The 19,298-nt window shown below is 30.5% G+C and overlaps 1 protein-coding gene across 13 annotated transcripts in view; it reads left to right on the forward strand.

Annotated features, from left to right (window-relative positions):
* The window catches only part of LOC129947202 (tensin-1), a 179,481-nt gene that overhangs the window by 135,223 nt on the left and 24,960 nt on the right, over positions 1-19,298 (forward strand). For 11 of the 13 annotated variants that reach the window (XM_056057659.1, XM_056057660.1, XM_056057666.1 and 8 more), the window contains 5 exons: positions 3,753-4,150; positions 4,211-4,432; positions 4,493-4,636; positions 12,455-12,946; positions 13,463-13,522. In XM_056057659.1, coding sequence (XP_055913634.1) covers positions 3,753-4,150; positions 4,211-4,432; positions 4,493-4,636; positions 12,455-12,946; positions 13,463-13,522 — 1,316 coding nt within the window. The remainder of the gene's footprint in view (positions 1-3,752; positions 4,151-4,210; positions 4,433-4,492; positions 4,637-12,454; positions 12,947-13,462; positions 13,523-19,298) is intronic. The other 2 variants (XM_056057668.1, XM_056057669.1) reach the window with 2 other exon arrangements.

Raw genomic sequence — 19,298 nt, forward strand, 5'->3', positions numbered from 1 at the left:
TTTACTGATGTAAACCTTGTTGCTAAAAATACTACTTTTAACTAAAGATTGGACAAAGAACAATCCAATCGCCCAGCACAAACTCTTCAAATTTCATACAGTTAAGTTGTATAAGTAAAGATTTCATCTGAAAATTTGTTAGTAATTCAACGATATTCACCAAACTGCGGCTTACTGTCAAAAATAATTTAAATCTTTGTTTTTACTCAAGTTTAGAATTTAGAAAAACTTTAGGAATGCTTTAAATTATTTTCATAAGATCTTTATGAGAGAAAGAGCAAATATTTAGATTCCTTAGAAGTACCCTTGAATAAGGGATCGCCAATTTCATAGTAAGTGTTTTTTTTTCTTTAAAAATTGATTTAAAAAATAATTTTTAAGATCTTACAAAATTAAAGAAGTCTACTTTTCTGAGTGAATTTGCTTTGTTTATTTTTATTTATTTATATTTAATTTTTAGAGAACTTTTTGTATGTACTTCAATGCACCTTTCTCCTAAAACCAAGAACCAAATATTTTTCATTTTACGATTTTTAAGTTTTCTTGACTCGTTTAAGATTAAAATATTTTCAAAAGGTTCACGCCAAGCAGTAATTTTTTAAAATTTGTCTTCTAGCATCTGTTCTAATCTACGAATAAGCATATTGATAATGATATGGTGTTTTTCTTTTTTAGTGTAGAGCTGAGCACTGATCTGAGTCTGAGCGAAGAGAGTAGAGTAGAGTTCTGAGTAGAGTCTGCAATTAGCTTTTGAAGCTCTGAACGATCCGAGCTCAAAAAGAAACACAATTTTTTTTTGACAGTTCGAGCTCTGCTCTGAACTAAAAAAGAAAAACGCCAATAGTAATAATAGTCTCCCGAAAATAGAGTCCGAAAAAAGGCAAACAATAATTCTTCATGACATATTCTGTTTCATTTTACTACGAACAAAATTCATATAGAGAACATTAAAGCACGTTTTCATGCGGTGATCTAAAACTAATCTTTATGGTAAGTGTGTTAAACCCTAATTAAAAGTCTGGATTCGCGCTTGAAAATAATACGATGGGAAGGGGATGGTAAACTGAAAATTTGTTCATACCTTCCCTTAATTTTTTTATAAAACCTCATTTCCAAGTTCGTAAGTTTTGGACCGCTAAAGACGGTTTTTCCATTTATATCTCCATTTCTGTAGGCCCAATAGAGTTAACACCTTGCTAAAATTGTAAAACATACAATTTTCTGAATTGTTTGTCTCAATATTTATTTTCCAATACACTTAATCGTTTCAGAGATTAAGGGCAGATAACCAGAGTTAAAAACCATATTTACGCACACAGGTGCGTGCGTGTGTACGTTCGTTTGTACGTCTGTACGTTCGCGACGTTTTTTTCGTCGGCCATAGCTCAAGAACCAGTAGATATATCGTCTTCAAATAAATATTGTTATACAGATAATAATGCAGAAAGGTGAAGAAAGGGCTCTCAAGAAAATTGCGTGGATGGTTTTAAGGTGAACATAACGTTTTTAAGATTTAAAGAAAAATCCAATTGACAGGTTTTTTAATAAAAAATAAGAACCTAAAAAAAATATTTCTAGAAGTTGGTAAAAATTAATTTTCGAGTCAAATATCTTCAAATATCTGTTTTTAACATTCGGAAAATTTTTGAGAAAAATCAGATTGACAGTTTTTTTACAAAAAATAAAAACCTAAACGAAAAAATTAATAAAAGTTGGTAAAAAATTACTTTCGACTCAAATAGCTTTTCCAAAATTAAAAGTATTGTCTTCAAACTTTTTTTATTTTACAGAAAATATTGTTTTCAAAATTCAGTAGTTTTTTATAAAAATTAATTTTTATAAAATCTACAAGAAATAGTACCTACGCAAAATTTGTAAAAATTGATGTTCGGTTCTTGATATCTCTCAAATTAATTTCTTTCATCCAATTTGTAAAAATTTAAGAAACGCTATTTAAATTGGTAATTATTTGTTTCCGACTAAAACTCTATTTAATAAAACTAGATTTTTCTTATTTCTTTATATCTATGAAAAATATTGTTGGTATTTTAAAAAATTTTAAGAATAATTCAATTAACAACTTTTTTAAGCTAACCCTACAAATTTTTAGGCATTACAAATCGACAGACGGGATGGGAAATTATCAGAGTGGGCCGCATCCCAGATTTTTTTTATTTGATATGAGAATTACAATAAGATCAATGGTCTGCTGGTTATCGGAATTTGGAATCTCAATTCTTTTTTTATTTTAAAAGGTTCTATTATAATCTACATGCGGTTTTCGGTGTTTCATTTTTATTCTTGCACCTCTTTTCTTATACTTAAATTTATTTGGCTTTCCAGTTTACTCAGAAGTATTTAATACTAACTACTTCAAAAACGGCTTTGTAGATTATAATACTATTAGTTTTCCTAACACATCTACTGCTGTTTTAAATGTCTCCCACTTTAATTCTACAAATTTCGTTATAAGTGAAGATACTGTCCTTATAACCTTATGACAAACTATTCTATCGTATGTAGCATCCTTTTTTTCACTGTAGTTCAATAATCTGTGATAACCAGCATTGTATTGTTAAAAAGTGTGCAACTTGCACTAATTGCTTTCACTTTACGTCCTTTTGTTTAGATGTTTTTGAAATACGTAAACAAGTAGATTTAGTTTTTACTGATTTCAGCAAGGCCTTTGACAAATTTTATCATAAAACATTAGGTACTTTTAAAACTATTGCAGCTAGGTTTTAACTACTATTTCATAAACTGGATCTCCTCATATCTGCAAGATAGACTTTATAGCGTTAAATTTCGTAATGAGTTTCCAATTCATTTGTTGTGAATTCTGGTTGTCCCCAGCGTAGTCACCTTGGTCCTATTCTATTGGTTATATTTATAAATGATTTGGTTTCGATCATTCAAAATTCGTCTGTTCATTTTCAAAAAACATTATATTATTCAGGGAATAGTGCAATCATAATCGTCTTGTTTCAAATTTTGACAAATGTAAAACCATGAGTTTCACACGCAAAAAAGTTCCAATCGTTTTTAGCTACATGTTTGATTTTTGTCCTTTAAGTAGAGTATATGTATTTTCTGACTTAGATGTTGCCTTAAACCCTAAACTAACATCAAATGAACATATTAACTTCATAGTCAAAAAAGCAAATAGAGTTCTGGTCTTCAATAAGATATTTAGTCGTGATTTCCATGATCCATATGTTTTAAAATTACATTTTGTTTCATTCATGAGACTAGTCAGACACAAGACTCGAAGCCATTCAAAAAAGATTTTTGCGTTTCTGTCTACGATTCTTTCCATATACTATCTCTTATAAACCTTCCTTCTTTAACAAATCATAGGAAGTATACGCAATTTTATTTTATTGATGGAAAAATAAATGGAAAAATTTCATCACCATCAGTTCTTGGTAGTTTAAGCTTTGGATTTAGTCTTTCTAGTATAAGACTCCAGAAACTATTGAATACTAATTTTAGTGAACAAACTATGTTTTACATAGCTCCTTAAATCATTTAATTGATTATATAATCAATAATAAATTTCACTCTTGTATTAATTCACCATCATGATAATATAAAAAGTATAAAATTCAAATTATAATGTTTTTTAACACCCTAGTTTAAGTTTTAGATTTTAAGTATGAATTGTTAACGTTTGTGTGTAACGAACTATAAGAATAATATTTTTAATAATAACACAAAATTAATACATTTTTGTTTTTTACTTTCATTGACAGAGAGGATTGCCAACGTTTGGGTGCAACTATTATTGCTTTTTTAGAATACCTCAGAATATGTGCTTCCAACTATCAAACACGTCACATAAACCTAAACGAAGATGCTCAAGTCCAGAATACAATTGCCCGAAACTGGATGAATCTCGATATGTTCTCAATGAAGAAATTCCTTGAAGGTAATATCGAACCTCTACGCATCCCGTCTTACAAGCGTTACATTCGATACTTTTCCGGTTTGCTTTCTGGACAAATAAAACTCAACGCATCACCATTGCATCTTAACTCTATAAGCATTGAGTCACCACCATCTTTCCTGCAATACAATGGTGTGTCTTCGAAAAGTGAATGGAGTAGTTTCATAAAAATTTACGAAGGATTACAGTGCGTATATACTTCTGGTTAGTTTGAATTCACATTTCCTTCACAGTTTTTATAATACATATATTATTTAATTCCAGATATACACATCATTCCAATTACAACTAGACAATTTCTTTATCAAATTGGAAATTTGCGTCTGCGAGGTGATATATTAATCAGGTGCTATCAAATCGGTTCCTCTGGTGGTAGCTACGAAAGTGAATCTAAGAAACTTATGTTTTCGGTTCAGTTTCATACGTGTGCCATTAAAACCAATGATGTCGTTTTTGTAAAAGAAGATTTGGATTGTGCTTTTGATGGTTGGTATTTTTGGCAGTTTTTAATTCAAGTTTTATTCAACAAAAAAAAACTCTTTTCAGAGCCTCAATTCCCAAATGATTGCAAAGTTTCATTTCATTTCAATTCTGGTAACAATAACAATTTTTTGTTCCAAAGCCCACTTATAAGAACCGAGCGATTACACGATGTGGAAAAGGCCAACAGTATTGAAAATCTGGACCTAAGTAAGTATATATTAATAAAATAATTTTCATTGCACTCACTAGAAAATATAATATATTTTGCTTGAATTGTGTGATTCAAAACATTTTCAGGCTTCTTTATTATAAAGTTCATAGTGATTCATTAAACTAATGTTTCTTGTCAATCAAAATATAAAATATTTCAATTATCGCGTCATAATATTTGAATCGTGTTATGTTTTGAAAAATAATCCTTAGCTTTTTTTTATTTTGAACTAAAAAGCAAATAAATTAAATATGAGTAGGTATCTACTTGAGTTTTTTTCCTTGGATTATGCTGAATTTTAGAATCTCATGCTTGCAAACCATTCATAATGAAATTTATTTATAATAATAGCACAGTTTAAAACAAACTATAAATGATTTGAAAAAATCTCAACTTAATTAAAGATGTGCAAATTTCAAAAAATCGTTATTAAATAATAAATCATTGAAATTTCTGTCGATCATTATAAATTTCTGTCATTGAACAAAATTTCCTCATTGAAATCCACCAAACATGTTTTGCTGACAGAAATCCGTCATTGCAATTGTGTCAAATTGGAACGTATGTATAAAAATCAGTGAAATAGAAAAATACATTGGAGTCATTCCGTTATTTCCGAAACGATAATCGTCAAAAGTATTATCATTAACGATATCGTCAATAATTTGCTTTACGTAACTTTATCACTATCGTCTCGTTCAACCGTTTTCAGTATACATACATACGTTCGTTGGGTATATTCCAAATACTCTTATACTATGGCTGAAATGTCAAAATGATCTCAACGAAAGATAATGCTTGTTCAATAACTGGAAAATGTTATTAAACTCGGTTTATCTCTATGGGAAAATTTGAAAATTTGCAAAAAAAATTATTGTTAATAAAACATGCCAACTATTTTGTGATGTTTATTGTTATTGTCACTTTTTGTGTGTTTCATTTGCTGCCGCCGAAGATAAAACTATAATTTCAAAATGTTTGTTCAATGTCATGATAGTTTTGTAAATTAGTTGCAGTAATAAACCCAATTTTGTCCAAGGGAAAGAAGTGAAGACTCCATTTTATCCACAGGGAACATAGAAACTACTTTGGATTAGAGCAATACCAAAATCTTTGCCCGTCAAATATACCAATGTTCCTCCACCCCAAATGTTCAAAAGTTACATCAAATTTTAATATTGAAGGTACATATATACATTATGTTTTTAAGACGGCGACCGTCTGGCAAATTAATTGTTTATAGTATAATTGTAAAGTCCTCTTTTGCAATTCCAAAACTAAAATTGGTTTAATTATTTAACAACAACTTAGAGAGATTACTAATGTTTTCCAAATACAAAAATTCTTATATATGGGTAAGAATAGATAGAATGTCTTATTCATCTCTTAATTGTAAATTTGCTTAGTTATCAATTGAAATTGTAATAGCAGACGATACCTACTTAGCTATCGTGCAAACGCTATCATTTTGACGATATCACTTTGACGATTATCGTCTTACGTGAAGTGAGACTATCGTCGAAGCGCTATGATCTAACGATTATCGTTTTACTTTTTTTCTCAAAAAAAAAATTAAAAACAATTGAAAATAGAAATTGATGTTTTGAAATTTCATTTTTTTTCAAACTTGAAACGAAGTGAAGTTACGTGTTCTATATGTTGCTTTTTGCGATTTTCAAGAGATTTGTATTCGAACACATTAAGTTCGAACTGAATTAAGGGAAATAAACCTTAAGTATTTAATTGATCGCACTTGATTAGTTAGAATTTGTAGCTTCTACTTCGTATTTTATGGAAGGGACAAATTGTTTAAAACGATTTTTCAACAAACCATTGCTTCTCTATGCCAAAAATAACATTCTTTCAAAAACTTTGAAGAAACTATACCTCGATAACAGAGGTTTTCCCTACCGATGTTTGGTGACTCGATTTTCAATTTACATTTCGATTTTATTTTACTCCATTTTGGGAAATTAATAATTTGTTGTTTATAAATAATGGTTGGCCGACATAGTTGCATAGATGTGTAGAACATACGTTAGAACGACAATAACAACCACTGATTTCAATAAGTTGTTGGACTCCCAATCACTATTCATATTTAAAAAATAAAATGAAATGGAAGTTTTTTTTAGAGGTTACTTTAAGGTATCAACACTATTTTAAATGGCGACCATTTTCTCAACTGTCAGTTAATTTATTTTACATTTGGTTTGGCATTTCAACCTGAATAGACAGACGCCCTAACAAGGTTGTTTGAAATGCAAAATAATTGGATTTTGTTTAGCGATGAAGCCAATTTTTAGTTAAATGGATACGTCTTATTTTTTTTGTTTATTTATTTATTCAGTAGCAGTAATCAGATATTTGTACAATTTAGCATTTGTATTTTAGAGATTTAGGATAGATGCAATTATTCCTTTACAACTATAATTAATAATGTGTATAACGATATATGTATATTTGTTTATATGAGACAGTTTAAGAGAAAGCTGCAAACAAAAACCCTCATACAAAACATAAACCTAATATTGCAACACTCCCATAGATACGTCTTATTTTTAGCGAAGATAATCCCCAAGAGTTTGTTGAGACACCGTTACATCTACAAAAAAAAAGAAGTTTTGGTGTGCTTTATCGATTTTCTATGTCGATGAGTCCAATTGACCACCTGGAAGACAAGGTTCTCCGCGTTCCTGACAATATAAGGCCACAAATCATTTTTCCATAAGAGTATCTTTCGAATAAAGTAAATTTTATGTCAGTTTAAAAAAATCGTATTTGCTTTATTTCGTTTTAAAAAATGTATGTATGTATATACATAGCTTTAATTTCTTGTTTCTATATTATAAAACAAATTAAAACACTTTGCTGTCAATCACTTTCACCTTTTAATGTAGCTCAAAGAAATATAGCTCAGTGCTAACTTAATTTCAGATATTAAAGATTCTTTGTTGCCAAATTGACCACTAACTTCATTAAATTTGGGTACGAACCGTTCCCATAAGATTATTTAATAATTTTTAGATGCGATGAGTGAAGCAGCCACTGAAGTTCACATTTTGCTCTTTTATTTTTCGCACCGATAGGATCATTTTTGTAAGATATTAAAATGTGTGAAAAAATGAAAGACTATTTATGTCAACCGTTCCATAATAACTGATAGCTCGGCATATCACAACACATCGTTCAGGCTATTTCGAAGCTTTAAAAACCTTTTCATTTTCTAAAACCGTGAAAATAAAAGTTGGACCCATCAGGGCCATCGAAACTAAATAATTCCTGCTTATTTGTGTAGTCGCATACCTTTCCTTTCCCATAGGAAATTATTGTAATGGGTCCGATTTGTCAAATTGAAAATTTTGACATTTCTCGACAATTCAAGGTTCCTAGAGTAAAAATACATTTTTTTTAGAAAGATGTCTGTCCGTACTTGTGTACGTACGTTCGTACCTATTTCCGTACGTTCGCGACGTTTTTTTATCGTCCATAGCTCAAGACCCAGAAGAGATATCGACTTCAAACAAATTTTTGTTATACAGATAATAAAAAAAAAAGATTAAATAAAGAGGTGAACATTTTGGTTAACCCTAAATATCACATGAACCTATCAACCGCTTTTTTATAAATCAAAAATTCTGAAAATAAAAATTTGTCGCCTCTAAAATTTTACGACTAAAATATGATTTCATCTCCAAAACAATTTTGTAAAACGAAGAATGATGTTTTTGTCTTCTAATTAAATTAATTAAACAAATTAATAAAAGTTAGTAAAAACTGATTTTCGTCTCAAATATCTTTTCAAAACTTTGAGATACTGGCTTTAAACTACTTTCAATTTTAAAAAATGTTGTTGTCAACATTCAGTCAAATTTGGAGAAAAATCAAAAAAAAAACCTAACAAAAAAACAATACTACAACTCGGTTCAAATTTAATTTCGACTCAAATAGCTTTTCAAAAAATTCAAAAGAATGTCTTCAAACTTTTATTATTTCACAGAAAATATTATTTTCGATATTCATAAGTTTTTTTTCAAAAATCCAACAGTTCGTTTTTTCATAAAAAATAAGATCTACAAGAAATATAACGCGATTTTGATAAAAATTGATTTTCGGTTCTTGATATCTCTCAAATTAATTTCTTTAATCCAATTTGTAAAAATTAAAGAAACGTTACTTAAATTGGTAAAAATTAGTTTCCGACTAAAAATCTATTTAATAAAACTAGATTTTCAAACTCACCTATTTCTTTATATACAAAATTTTATTGGTAATTTTAAAATTTTTAAAAATTATTCAACTAACAACTTTTTGTTGGGTTAACATCAAAATGTAAAAATTTGTAAGCAAGACAAATCGACAGACGGGATGGGACGTTATCAGTGTGGGTCGCATCCCAAGCTCTTTGTTCTGATTTGTTTAAGATGACTCAAATTTTTAATAACTCTGAAAACTGTTGAGCAACTTGCGTTAACGCTCTTTTCAAGTTGCTGTTATTGAGGTTTTTGTTTGCCTTTTTTGTGATTTTTCTGTACGAATCTTTATTTTTAAAAATTCGGTCAATTGTATCAGCTGCTGCACGTCCGGTTATTCCCTGGTGTCTAAAAAAAATCGATTTTATGTTTTGAAACACTGCAAAGGCATTATTAGAATTTTATATTATAAATTTAATTTCATTAAAAGTGTTGATTTAAACTGTCCAACACTTGAAAACGACATTAACAACAATAAAATTGTTGATGTACCTATTCACTTCACTAAAAAAAAACTACTTTGCATATGAATCACTTTATAAGTGTTCGTAAACAAAACTTGCAGCTTAATTTGGATAATTTTGTTTAATTTATTTTTCTTAACATCTTTAAGAACTAGATAGCATCAACAGACTCCATGAAAACCCTCATTTTTGGGAAGCAACTCACAGAGTATTTTTAAAAATGCTTGCGGGTATTCAGTTCAAGCGGAGTGTAATAAAATTATAATTTGCAAGGATTTCCATCTTTTAATCTGGTACACATGCTACTTTATACAAGATTATTATTATTTATAAAAATATATTATTGTGATAATATATACATTTTAAGATGGCATCGCCGACTGGCGCTTCAACGTCAAGATGAAGATGAAAGTGGTCATAAATTTATGAAAAACAAAAATTTAAAATTAAATAAAATTGAGAAAACTTATTTTCTTTTTGGCGCAAATATACGTGCATACATATATTCAACCACAAACTTTTGCCCCAAGAAAAGTTTTATTCTTCTATTTTTAAAAATAGAACGAAACAAATAAGAAAAACATTATGGCTTACTTGATTTGTAGAAAATTGTAACAAAATTATTTAGTTTTTCTTGACCGAAATTTCAAGAGTCCCGTGTGTTGCTGGGTTTTGGTATATAATTTAATTATTTCAATGGTTTTGTAGTGGAAATTATTTTTGTAAAATGTAAATGTTAATTGAAATCTATTTCCACGTCAGCGCAGATAGTGTATCCAAAAAGTCAAAACGCTTGAACCAATTTTTGGTGTAGACACTCTGATGATATCTAAAAACAAATTCTATCAAAAAAGTCTCAACTCAAAGCTTCGTAATATTTTTTGTGTAGCTTTTACTCAATAGTTTTCTTTATTTATTTAGTTTCTTTGGAAAAAAATAGACGATAAAATTTAAGAGAACATCATTCGGGCCAGTTGAGTTTTTTGAATTTTATGCATCATTGATGCTGATTATTTCAATGATCAAGGATTTATAACGACGGAAAAAACTTCAAAGTCAAGTTGATGAACATTAAAGTGTTTTAATAGTAGTATTCAAAATTATTTTTAGTTTTCGTTCGGAAGTGTAATAATTTTGATGTGAGTATAGCAAAACGGAAAACCTTATATACAATTAAATTAGGATACCACAAGTGAATTTTGTTAATTGCATTTAAAACTATTTAACTAAAATTGAGAAATGGTTCCACGTATATTGTTTGATTTTTTTTATCAGCAATTATTAAATGTGCCCTGGACTTACTCCGTTTACAAAAGTTTGACTGTTTTTTAGTTTTCAATAATTATTATTAAAAAAATATGCCTATGATTTTTGTAAAGTGATGTCACTAACTTTTTAATGTGTGTATCAAGTGAATACGTTATGAAATATAACTGAAGAATAAACTTCCCACACTTTGCGTTTTGGGCCTATTTTAAAAAATTTTGCAAACCATTCATGTGATATTAAATTAGCCTTCACGTGTTTTTTAAATCGATTTTTAATTGAAGCCAGTAAATTTTATTCTGTATTGACATACTTTTCGAAACACTTGTTTATATGTCTGTATGTACACTATGGTGTCCTTTATTTTAAAAAGTCAATTTTTGGAACGTAAAATTAATAGTTTATATCCTAAGTTAAAATTATTTTCCAAAGAAATTTGATCCGAGGTCATTGCCTGAGATGCCTGACGTAAGGTCATATTTTTCCCATAAAAACTTGGGTGCGAATTTCTTAATGTTCTATTTCATTTCTTGTTAAGTATAGTTTCACTTTTTGAACGAATTTTTTATGCGGCAAAATAACGATAACTCACGCGACAAGATATTATTACGGATTTTTTAAGAACGGTTAAAAACAAGCATTTTTTACTATGGGTGGGGGCCTATCTGTCTCCGTTTAGGCAGTAGGGCAGGCGGTAGGGGCAATTCAACAAAATTATTTCTTAAAATAAAAAAAATAGTTACAAAATAACGGTGATACTTACAACTAAGTATTATACATTTTTTAAAAAAGCCAACATTTTGTTCTAATTTTGAAATCAATTCAAAACTATGTGTTGAGTAAAAAAAGTTTTAAAAAATGTTTAAAGTGCAATTTTTCAATACTTCAAGATTATCTACTATTGTTTTTTAGAATTGATTGCTTTTATTTGGTTTTGATCAAAAACTGAAAAGTAGATGAAGTTATGTCTTTTAGTTTTTGAGAAAATTGAAAATTACCAAACAAAAATATTTTAATTTAATAATTTTTTTTTGCACAAATTTTGAGTTTAAAACAATTTTTTTCAAAAACTATTCATTATAATATCTTATAGCCTGAGTTATCGTACTGTCCTCGTTTATCCTGTTTAAAAACCGTAAATAAGACACGTATTTAATATATTTTTCATGATATTTTTTTGTTATAAAATTTGAACGTTGAAATTATGTGTGAAACACTGTATCATTTAAGTGACCAAAACGCGAATTGTTGCAAGCAGCGATTCTTCTGATGTAATTTTCGACCACTTTTTGATACATATTGGGCCTTCTCGTATCTCAGCCATAACTTGACTTCTTCAATAGCAGCAATAGCAGGCAATAAAAAGTTGGTTCTCATAAGACCATAACGCTCCGAATTGTCGATGACAGTCTTTCCATCGTCGTGTTCGAAGAAGTAAGGTCCAATTACAAAGACCAAAGTAAACCATAATCTCCTCTAAAAGCACGATATGCCGCTGTGAAAAAAATTACGATTTTTGTAGTAGGTTTTAACACTGTGCGATAGAAAAGCTATCTATTTTCGGAAATGTACATAAGAAGTAAACCGTAACAAAACGCATTTTTGAAACTTCTGTAAATCGAAAGTTGCATTTTTGCAGCAATTGGCTTTCTCTAAAAATATAAAAATGAAACTGTTTTTTAAAAGTGTTTTTTCTATAAAAATTTATATTTTCTAAAAATGTTGAAGTTATTAAATTTATTAAAAGTAAAGGTTTCCAACACCATGTTAAATATATACCTATAAGTTCAAAGTAGTAACTAAGCTCTTCAAATTTTCTCCACCTCTATAGACTCTTGTCATACCCAAGGTCCATTGGATGGTTCTCTATATGCAACAATTCTGAAATCACCAAAGTCATCACATTGTCCTAATTACATCCATGACGAATCTATAAAATCTATCGCCAGTTACGATACAAACTTTGATTCATTGAATAATAATAAAACAATAAAAACAAGCACCCCAATCAAAGTATCATCTCGTTCGGATATCACTTCCGAAAGACAGTCTTTTCGGGAAACATCGGCCCCGTTGCCAACTCGTTCTGATTATAACACTCAGTTAGATAATAATCGCCCTGGAACATCACAATCGAGTTTTCGTCATCATTCGGGAAATCCAAAAACTACATTGTTGCATCACCAAAAACACAACGCTGTAGTTATCCAAACCCCCGATAGCAATAATCGAACCAGCCAAAATGGCTCAAGAGAATTTGTTCGCAGTCCACTTACGCTATCAATGGATTCAGGAATCTCAAGCAGCGGCGGCGTATTAAGTAGTAAGTAAATGTATACGCGTCTGGTCTTTTCTTTTTTGTTTGTGCTAATAATCAAACCCTTGCACAGAAATCAGCGGAATCGGAATTGTGCTATTAATACCACATTAATAACGCTTCTCGTCAACCATAATATTGTTGGTGGTTCTTTAAAGTAAAAATCCGATAACGTAAGGTTCTGTGAGAGGTTTTTAGTTTGGGAAGATTTCTATCCATTTTTGTAATTTTTCAGAAAATATTGGTGTTTTATTTGATATACAATAAAAGTTTAAACACTGTGTCCTTTCGTAGCTAAAATGTAGTTACTAAGCGTATCAGATAGTTTGGCTTTATTAGCAAATAATTTGATTTTGTGTGTTTTCAGTTGTGTGGCTATTCTCGAGCATAATCTCTAACAAGCTTTAAAATTCATTAATGTTTTTACTAACAACAACTTTTTGTAGAAATTGTCGTATTGAAGCAACAATCTGAACAAGATTATTTTTGTTAATAAAAAATGAAACCAACAAATCTTTACAGGACCCACTTTAGCATCAAGTGTATCGCCATCAAGTTTTCCTAGTCAAGTGAGCCCACAAGGTAAATAAATAAAGTTGAAATAAAAACAATAAATTAATACATTATTTATCATACACAAATAAACATGTTTAATACATACGCATTACACATACCCATGCAAGTGTAAGGTGTGTTGATAGAGGTAGACAATTGTATTGGTCTATAAGTTATCTTAGAACTTTTGGAGTATATTTCAGAGCTCTGATAAAAAAGGAAACAATAAAATAAATTACCATCAAGAACGAAGAACAATATTATAATAACTATTTTGATGTTATAAAAATTGTTAAGACGAAATACAAATCCATTTTTTTTAGTTTTCAAAACTAAGTATTTTACAGTTTTAGGTTTGTGCAACTTCAAAAATATACACTAATAAAAATGCAGACTTGTTTCTGGCTAAGCACGAAGAATTCAAACGAAAATTTCCGAAATATTCCCGAAAAAAAATAATGAAGAATATCATTTTTCCCATACATTTAGTGTGGAACGATTTAATGATGATTATAATGGTTAGACACTAGCCATTAGGAAAGAAAGATAGAAGAAATTGATGATTGGTTTTGAATGTCTGTATATTGTAAAGAGTGGGAAATATTGAGCGTGGTAAAGCATTCCACTTTCCTGCAGTGCGGCTAAAGAAATAATCCATGTACTTAACAGTACGTAAGAAATTGGGCTCTAGGGTATACTGATGAGCATTCCCAGAAGTACGGGTATTGCGGTTGAACTGTCCTTTCGTCTGTGTTCAATAGAAGAAAATGGGTCCTATGCTAAAAGATGAAAAAGTGAGCTTAAACTCGCATGTGAGATCGATCGAGCAGACTCTGTTTCATATGCAAAAAACCGAGTTCACTTTCTATAGTTCTGACTCAATGAAATGAAAACGATCTCTAAACAGTAGTTTATGTGCGTTCAGTCGAGTCAAGAAGGGAAAATGTCTTCTGAAAGCCAAAATAATAGTGTTATTATAAACAATAATGCTGATCATCTTAGTGAATCTCTAGTAACTGAAACTAAACTACTGGAGAAGTCGCAGTTACCAGTTTTAAATGCAAGAAAAACAAATGCCATGCTCAAAATCATAGAAGCATTTTAAAACAAATTTGGCGGGGACATAAGTGAAAAAAAAATTACTAAAAAAGTGTCAAATATGAAGTCCTGCTTAAAAAACTGGAAATAAGAAAATAATTCTTAAGAACTGGGAAAAAAAATTGCTTATTTTGATGCTTGTTAATTTTTCATCCGCGTTGCACGTAGCCTGTACATTAAGTACTATCCTTTGCGGTTAACGTACTCCTCGTTGTGATAGAATGGTTTCCTTATACGCACATGTTTACAATCCAGAGCACAAATGGCGCGCCAAATGGCCATGGCGTGAGGAAACTTATACTTACTGCTCCATAACCTTTGCGCTTCTTCTATTTCTTCAGTAGTGTGTACGAATATGATCCAATAAGTTGCACGGCTTGCAATTTTTGTTGTGGCTGTTTATTGATTGACACAAATACCGTCACCAACACCGCTTTGAAATCCAGGATCTCCCACATAACGCAGAAAAATCCTCATTTTTTCTTGATGAGTCAAAGCACCACTGCGTGTTTCCAGGATTGGGACCAAAAACTCATCTGTCAATAAATGCACACCTTTTTCACTTAATCTATACAATTTTGGAAAACCTTTACCAATTAGACATCTTCTATTTGTATAAACATGATTTGTATCGAAGTTATTCAGAAACTCGTCCATTTTGATAGTTGTTTATCAACTGAGTAAGAGAAAGCCCATCCTCAACAATTGGTGCGATCGATCTCATGCAATCGATCGTTTGCTCATGTTTTTGCATATCAAAACTAGAAAATTCTCACAAAGAGCTTTGGTCGAGAAATAGATCTCAACACTTTGAGTTCGAACTCACAGCTTGAGATCGATTTCGGTCTCTGTATTTTTTTGCATACCACTCTAAGAAAGTTCTCCGAAAAGTGAGGAAAGAGCTTGCACTCATCTTTTTGCATATAATCCAATGTCTCGGTAAGAGAACTATCTCTTATTATTTTTGGAGCACTTTTTTCATTTCTATCCCAAGGCTCAAGTTCCTTATTGGGGTACTAGCCTAAATATGAGAATTATACTAGAGTTTTGGACGAATAAAATCTTTGTAAATTATAGCCAGATCAGAAGGGGTAAAAAGTTTGGAGAAAACCTAACCACTTAGCAGCATTTTTGGCGATGTCGAATATGTGATCCCTTCACAACAAGTGGTTTTTGATGCACGTGCCTAGAGTCTGAAAGCTGTTTAAGCTCCACGATGCATGTACCACCCATTGATAGTGGCATTGAGGGAGGGTAAAGTTTTTGCGACAGAAGACAGCCTTGAGCTTTCGAAGTTTTAAATTCTACACGGTTTTTAATTCCCCATTGTACAATGGAATGATAAGAATTATATGAGCATAGCATACGCTTCCGTTGGTAATCTATAGCCGAAGAACACGGATGAAAATCTAAAACCGAATATTAAAAGGTGTGGATACTGTCATCAGCGAAACAATTCAGTGAGTTAGAAGTTTCAGACAAAAGACCATTTATAAAAAAAAAGTTTCGGAGACAAAATGGGCACACCAGCGTTTATTTTATGGATATCAAACTTGAACCCGTCCAATACTACTTGAATTGAACGGTCCCAAAGGTAATGTCCAATAAAAAAAAGAGATTCATCAATACCAATGTCACGCATTTTCGAATAGAGAGCTTGACGCCATGACTCTATCAAATGCCTTTGAAATATCAAGTGCAATAATCTTACTTTCTCCAAAACGATGTAAAGATTTGTTTCACAGTTCGGTGAGATAAACACTTGACTATTTCACGGCACTTTAATTATGATAAGGCTGACTAATTTTATAATTAGTTGATTGGCTGTCATGCTTGTTTTCTAATTCCTCCCAAAAAGTTTTCATTATCATTTAAGACAGAGTTGTTAGACATTATAAACCACATTGACCCAGAACCATTCTTTTATCGCGCGGCTTAAATGTTTCTGATCATTATCTATCTAGCAAGCAGACATATTTTTGAGCAATTCCATTGGTGTAGAATAATCATGTTTGCACTTTTTTAAATAAAAAGTACAACAAAGTAACAATTAACAATTATTAAACTAAGCAGGTTCTTGAATACGAACAAATTCAAGTAAAATTAAAAAAGTTTGGTTGAAATAAAAATAATAAATTAGTTGGTGCAATGGTCCTTAGAGAAACCAAGGCATAGTGACTTACAACTCTCAACCATTCCTGTGTTGGAGAAATGTTAGGGATTGAGGGACCCTACACTTTAATGCTGAATCCGATCGGATAATTTGAGAAAGCAGTTTTTATCACAACAATTACTCCTGGCATTTACTCGCAGGAGTCAGTCAAAATCAAATCAAATGGGGTGGCGCAACAGTCCGTTGTGAACCAGGGCCTAGTGACTTACAACTCTCAACCATTCCTGTGTGCGAGTACTGTTGTCAGGAATGGAAGGGACCTACAATTTTAGGCCGATTCCGAACGGCTAGTTTTTTTGAGAAAGCACTTTTTCATGACAAGAATTACTCTTGAAGGATTTGTCAATTCCTCGCAAGAGGCAGTACCCGCGAATTTTTTTTTTTTTTTTAAATTAAGGTGGCACAGGCAGGGATTGAACCCAAGAACCCTTGCATGACAGTCCAACGCACTAACCATCATGCCACGGGTACGGGTTGTAATATTAACATTAAAAAACCATGTCGACCACGATTAGAATAAAGCGTTGAAATTAGCGTTAGTATATGCGCATAAATATTACAAACATTTAAATAAATAAAATGGGTCAAACAAACTAGCTCATGAGTTTATTTAAAAATATTTCCTGTATTTTAAAATAAAAATGCAAAAACCATTTGATTAAAAAAAAACCCTAATTTTTTAAAATGTTTGTTTTAAAAACGTTAAAGCGGTTTTTTTAAACTAATTTTCTATATATTTCATTTTTCTGTTTTAGTTTAAAAATATTTTTGCAGTTATTTAACTTATTATAATAAGTTTTACACTTAAATTTCGTAAAAAACTAACCACCCAATTTTGAGATATCAAATTAAGAACTTTTTTTAATATTTAAAAAAAAATTAAGTAAAAATTGATATTTTTGATCATTCCATATTTCATTTAATCGTATTAAGACAGTATAAGGGCTTTTTCAAAATATATATGACTTTGAAGCAATGCAAACATATTTGTTTATGTTGAAAAAAGTCAAATAGAAAAAATATAATTTTCGATTTTTAACCAACACATTTGTATGGGGATAACTGTTTATTTTAGTCGTACAAGTATTAAAAAATGCCCAACACGAATCGACTCAAAACCTTTATTTCCAAATTTGAAGTCAACTGCACCAATGCTTTTTGGCCAGGATAGATAGGCAGACGGACTAATTCGGGTTACCCACTTTTTTCAGCTTCTCTACCATCTTAATGTCATTAGGTTCGAATTTTTTTTACGAATGCAAAATTCGACATATATTTAATTCCTATGTTTATAGTTATTATTATTAATACATTCTTTATTTCTTGATAATTGTTTACATTTTGTTGATTTAAGCATCATTTAAGTCTAATTTACTTATTTCGAGTTTTTAGCAAAAAGAAGTAAAAGGTTAAAGTTATAAATACATATACAAAATCATATAATATTTACTAAAATATGTACATAAGTATTAAATTATTATATCAGATTTAATAAATTTTAAATAAAGAAAAAAAATAAAAAATTAAGAACATGTTTTAACAGGAAAAGAGATTTACATTTTAATTAATCATCATTTAAATTAGTTTAAAATTCGATCGATGAAACTGTTATGGTAACTTAAAGCATGATTCACCTAGAGACAAAGAATGTTTCAACCTGAGCAACCATTTAAAAGATCCTTTGTATCTTCAAGTGTAACGAAACTCTTTGAGAAGTAAATCCTGCGGATTTCTTGTAAGATCGGGCACACAGCTAGAAAATCATACACGTTTTCGGTTTCATTCCGGTTGCACAAACTACATATCGGGCGGAGGTCAGTTCTATGAGGTCTATAATTTAAACAAAGCATTCCAGTCCTTACTTCAAAGATAACACTCATTTGATTAAGAGTGAGTTTTTCGTTAAAATAATTTCGAATAAAAAGTGTGTAGTTTAATTCTTTATATACAAGCCTAGTTGTCGATGTTTGCGCTCTGCTCAGGCATTGCAAATACAGGGAATCATCTATTTTAGCTATACAACTGTAGAATAAGTCCCGCCAATTGGTATGGGCTGTATTATTGAGGTAGAAGTCTCCGCTGTGTCTAAAAGCTTGATCATTCCATTCTTTGAAAGGCGATATTTGATGCCTAAGTGCATATTTTAATATCTGTTTTTGAAGATTTGAATCAGGCCTTTTCATAACTTTTATTATAAAATCAGCATTACCGGATTCAGTATGGATTGCATATGTAGGTGTTGAGTTATCCAGTTTAAAGATGCGCTTGGAAAAAAAGCGTTGAATTACTTCAAACTCTCCTAAATTTTGATAGCCAAACACTTCATTTGCATAGCACATGCATGTTTTAATGGTTGTATCAAACACTCTAAGTTTAGTAGTTGCATCCACTCCTCATATTGATTGTCGTTTGGCTGTTCCTATGTGTCGCAAGTCAAAACATCCTAGTAATCAGACATTTATTTATATCAACACACAAATTTCACGTTGTTATATTTGTATAAGCTCAAATTTAAGTTGTAACTATTTCTTT

This window comes from Eupeodes corollae, chromosome 2, assembly GCF_945859685.1.
Source record: "Eupeodes corollae chromosome 2, idEupCoro1.1, whole genome shotgun sequence".
Lineage (NCBI taxonomy): Eukaryota > Metazoa > Arthropoda > Insecta > Diptera > Syrphidae > Eupeodes > Eupeodes corollae.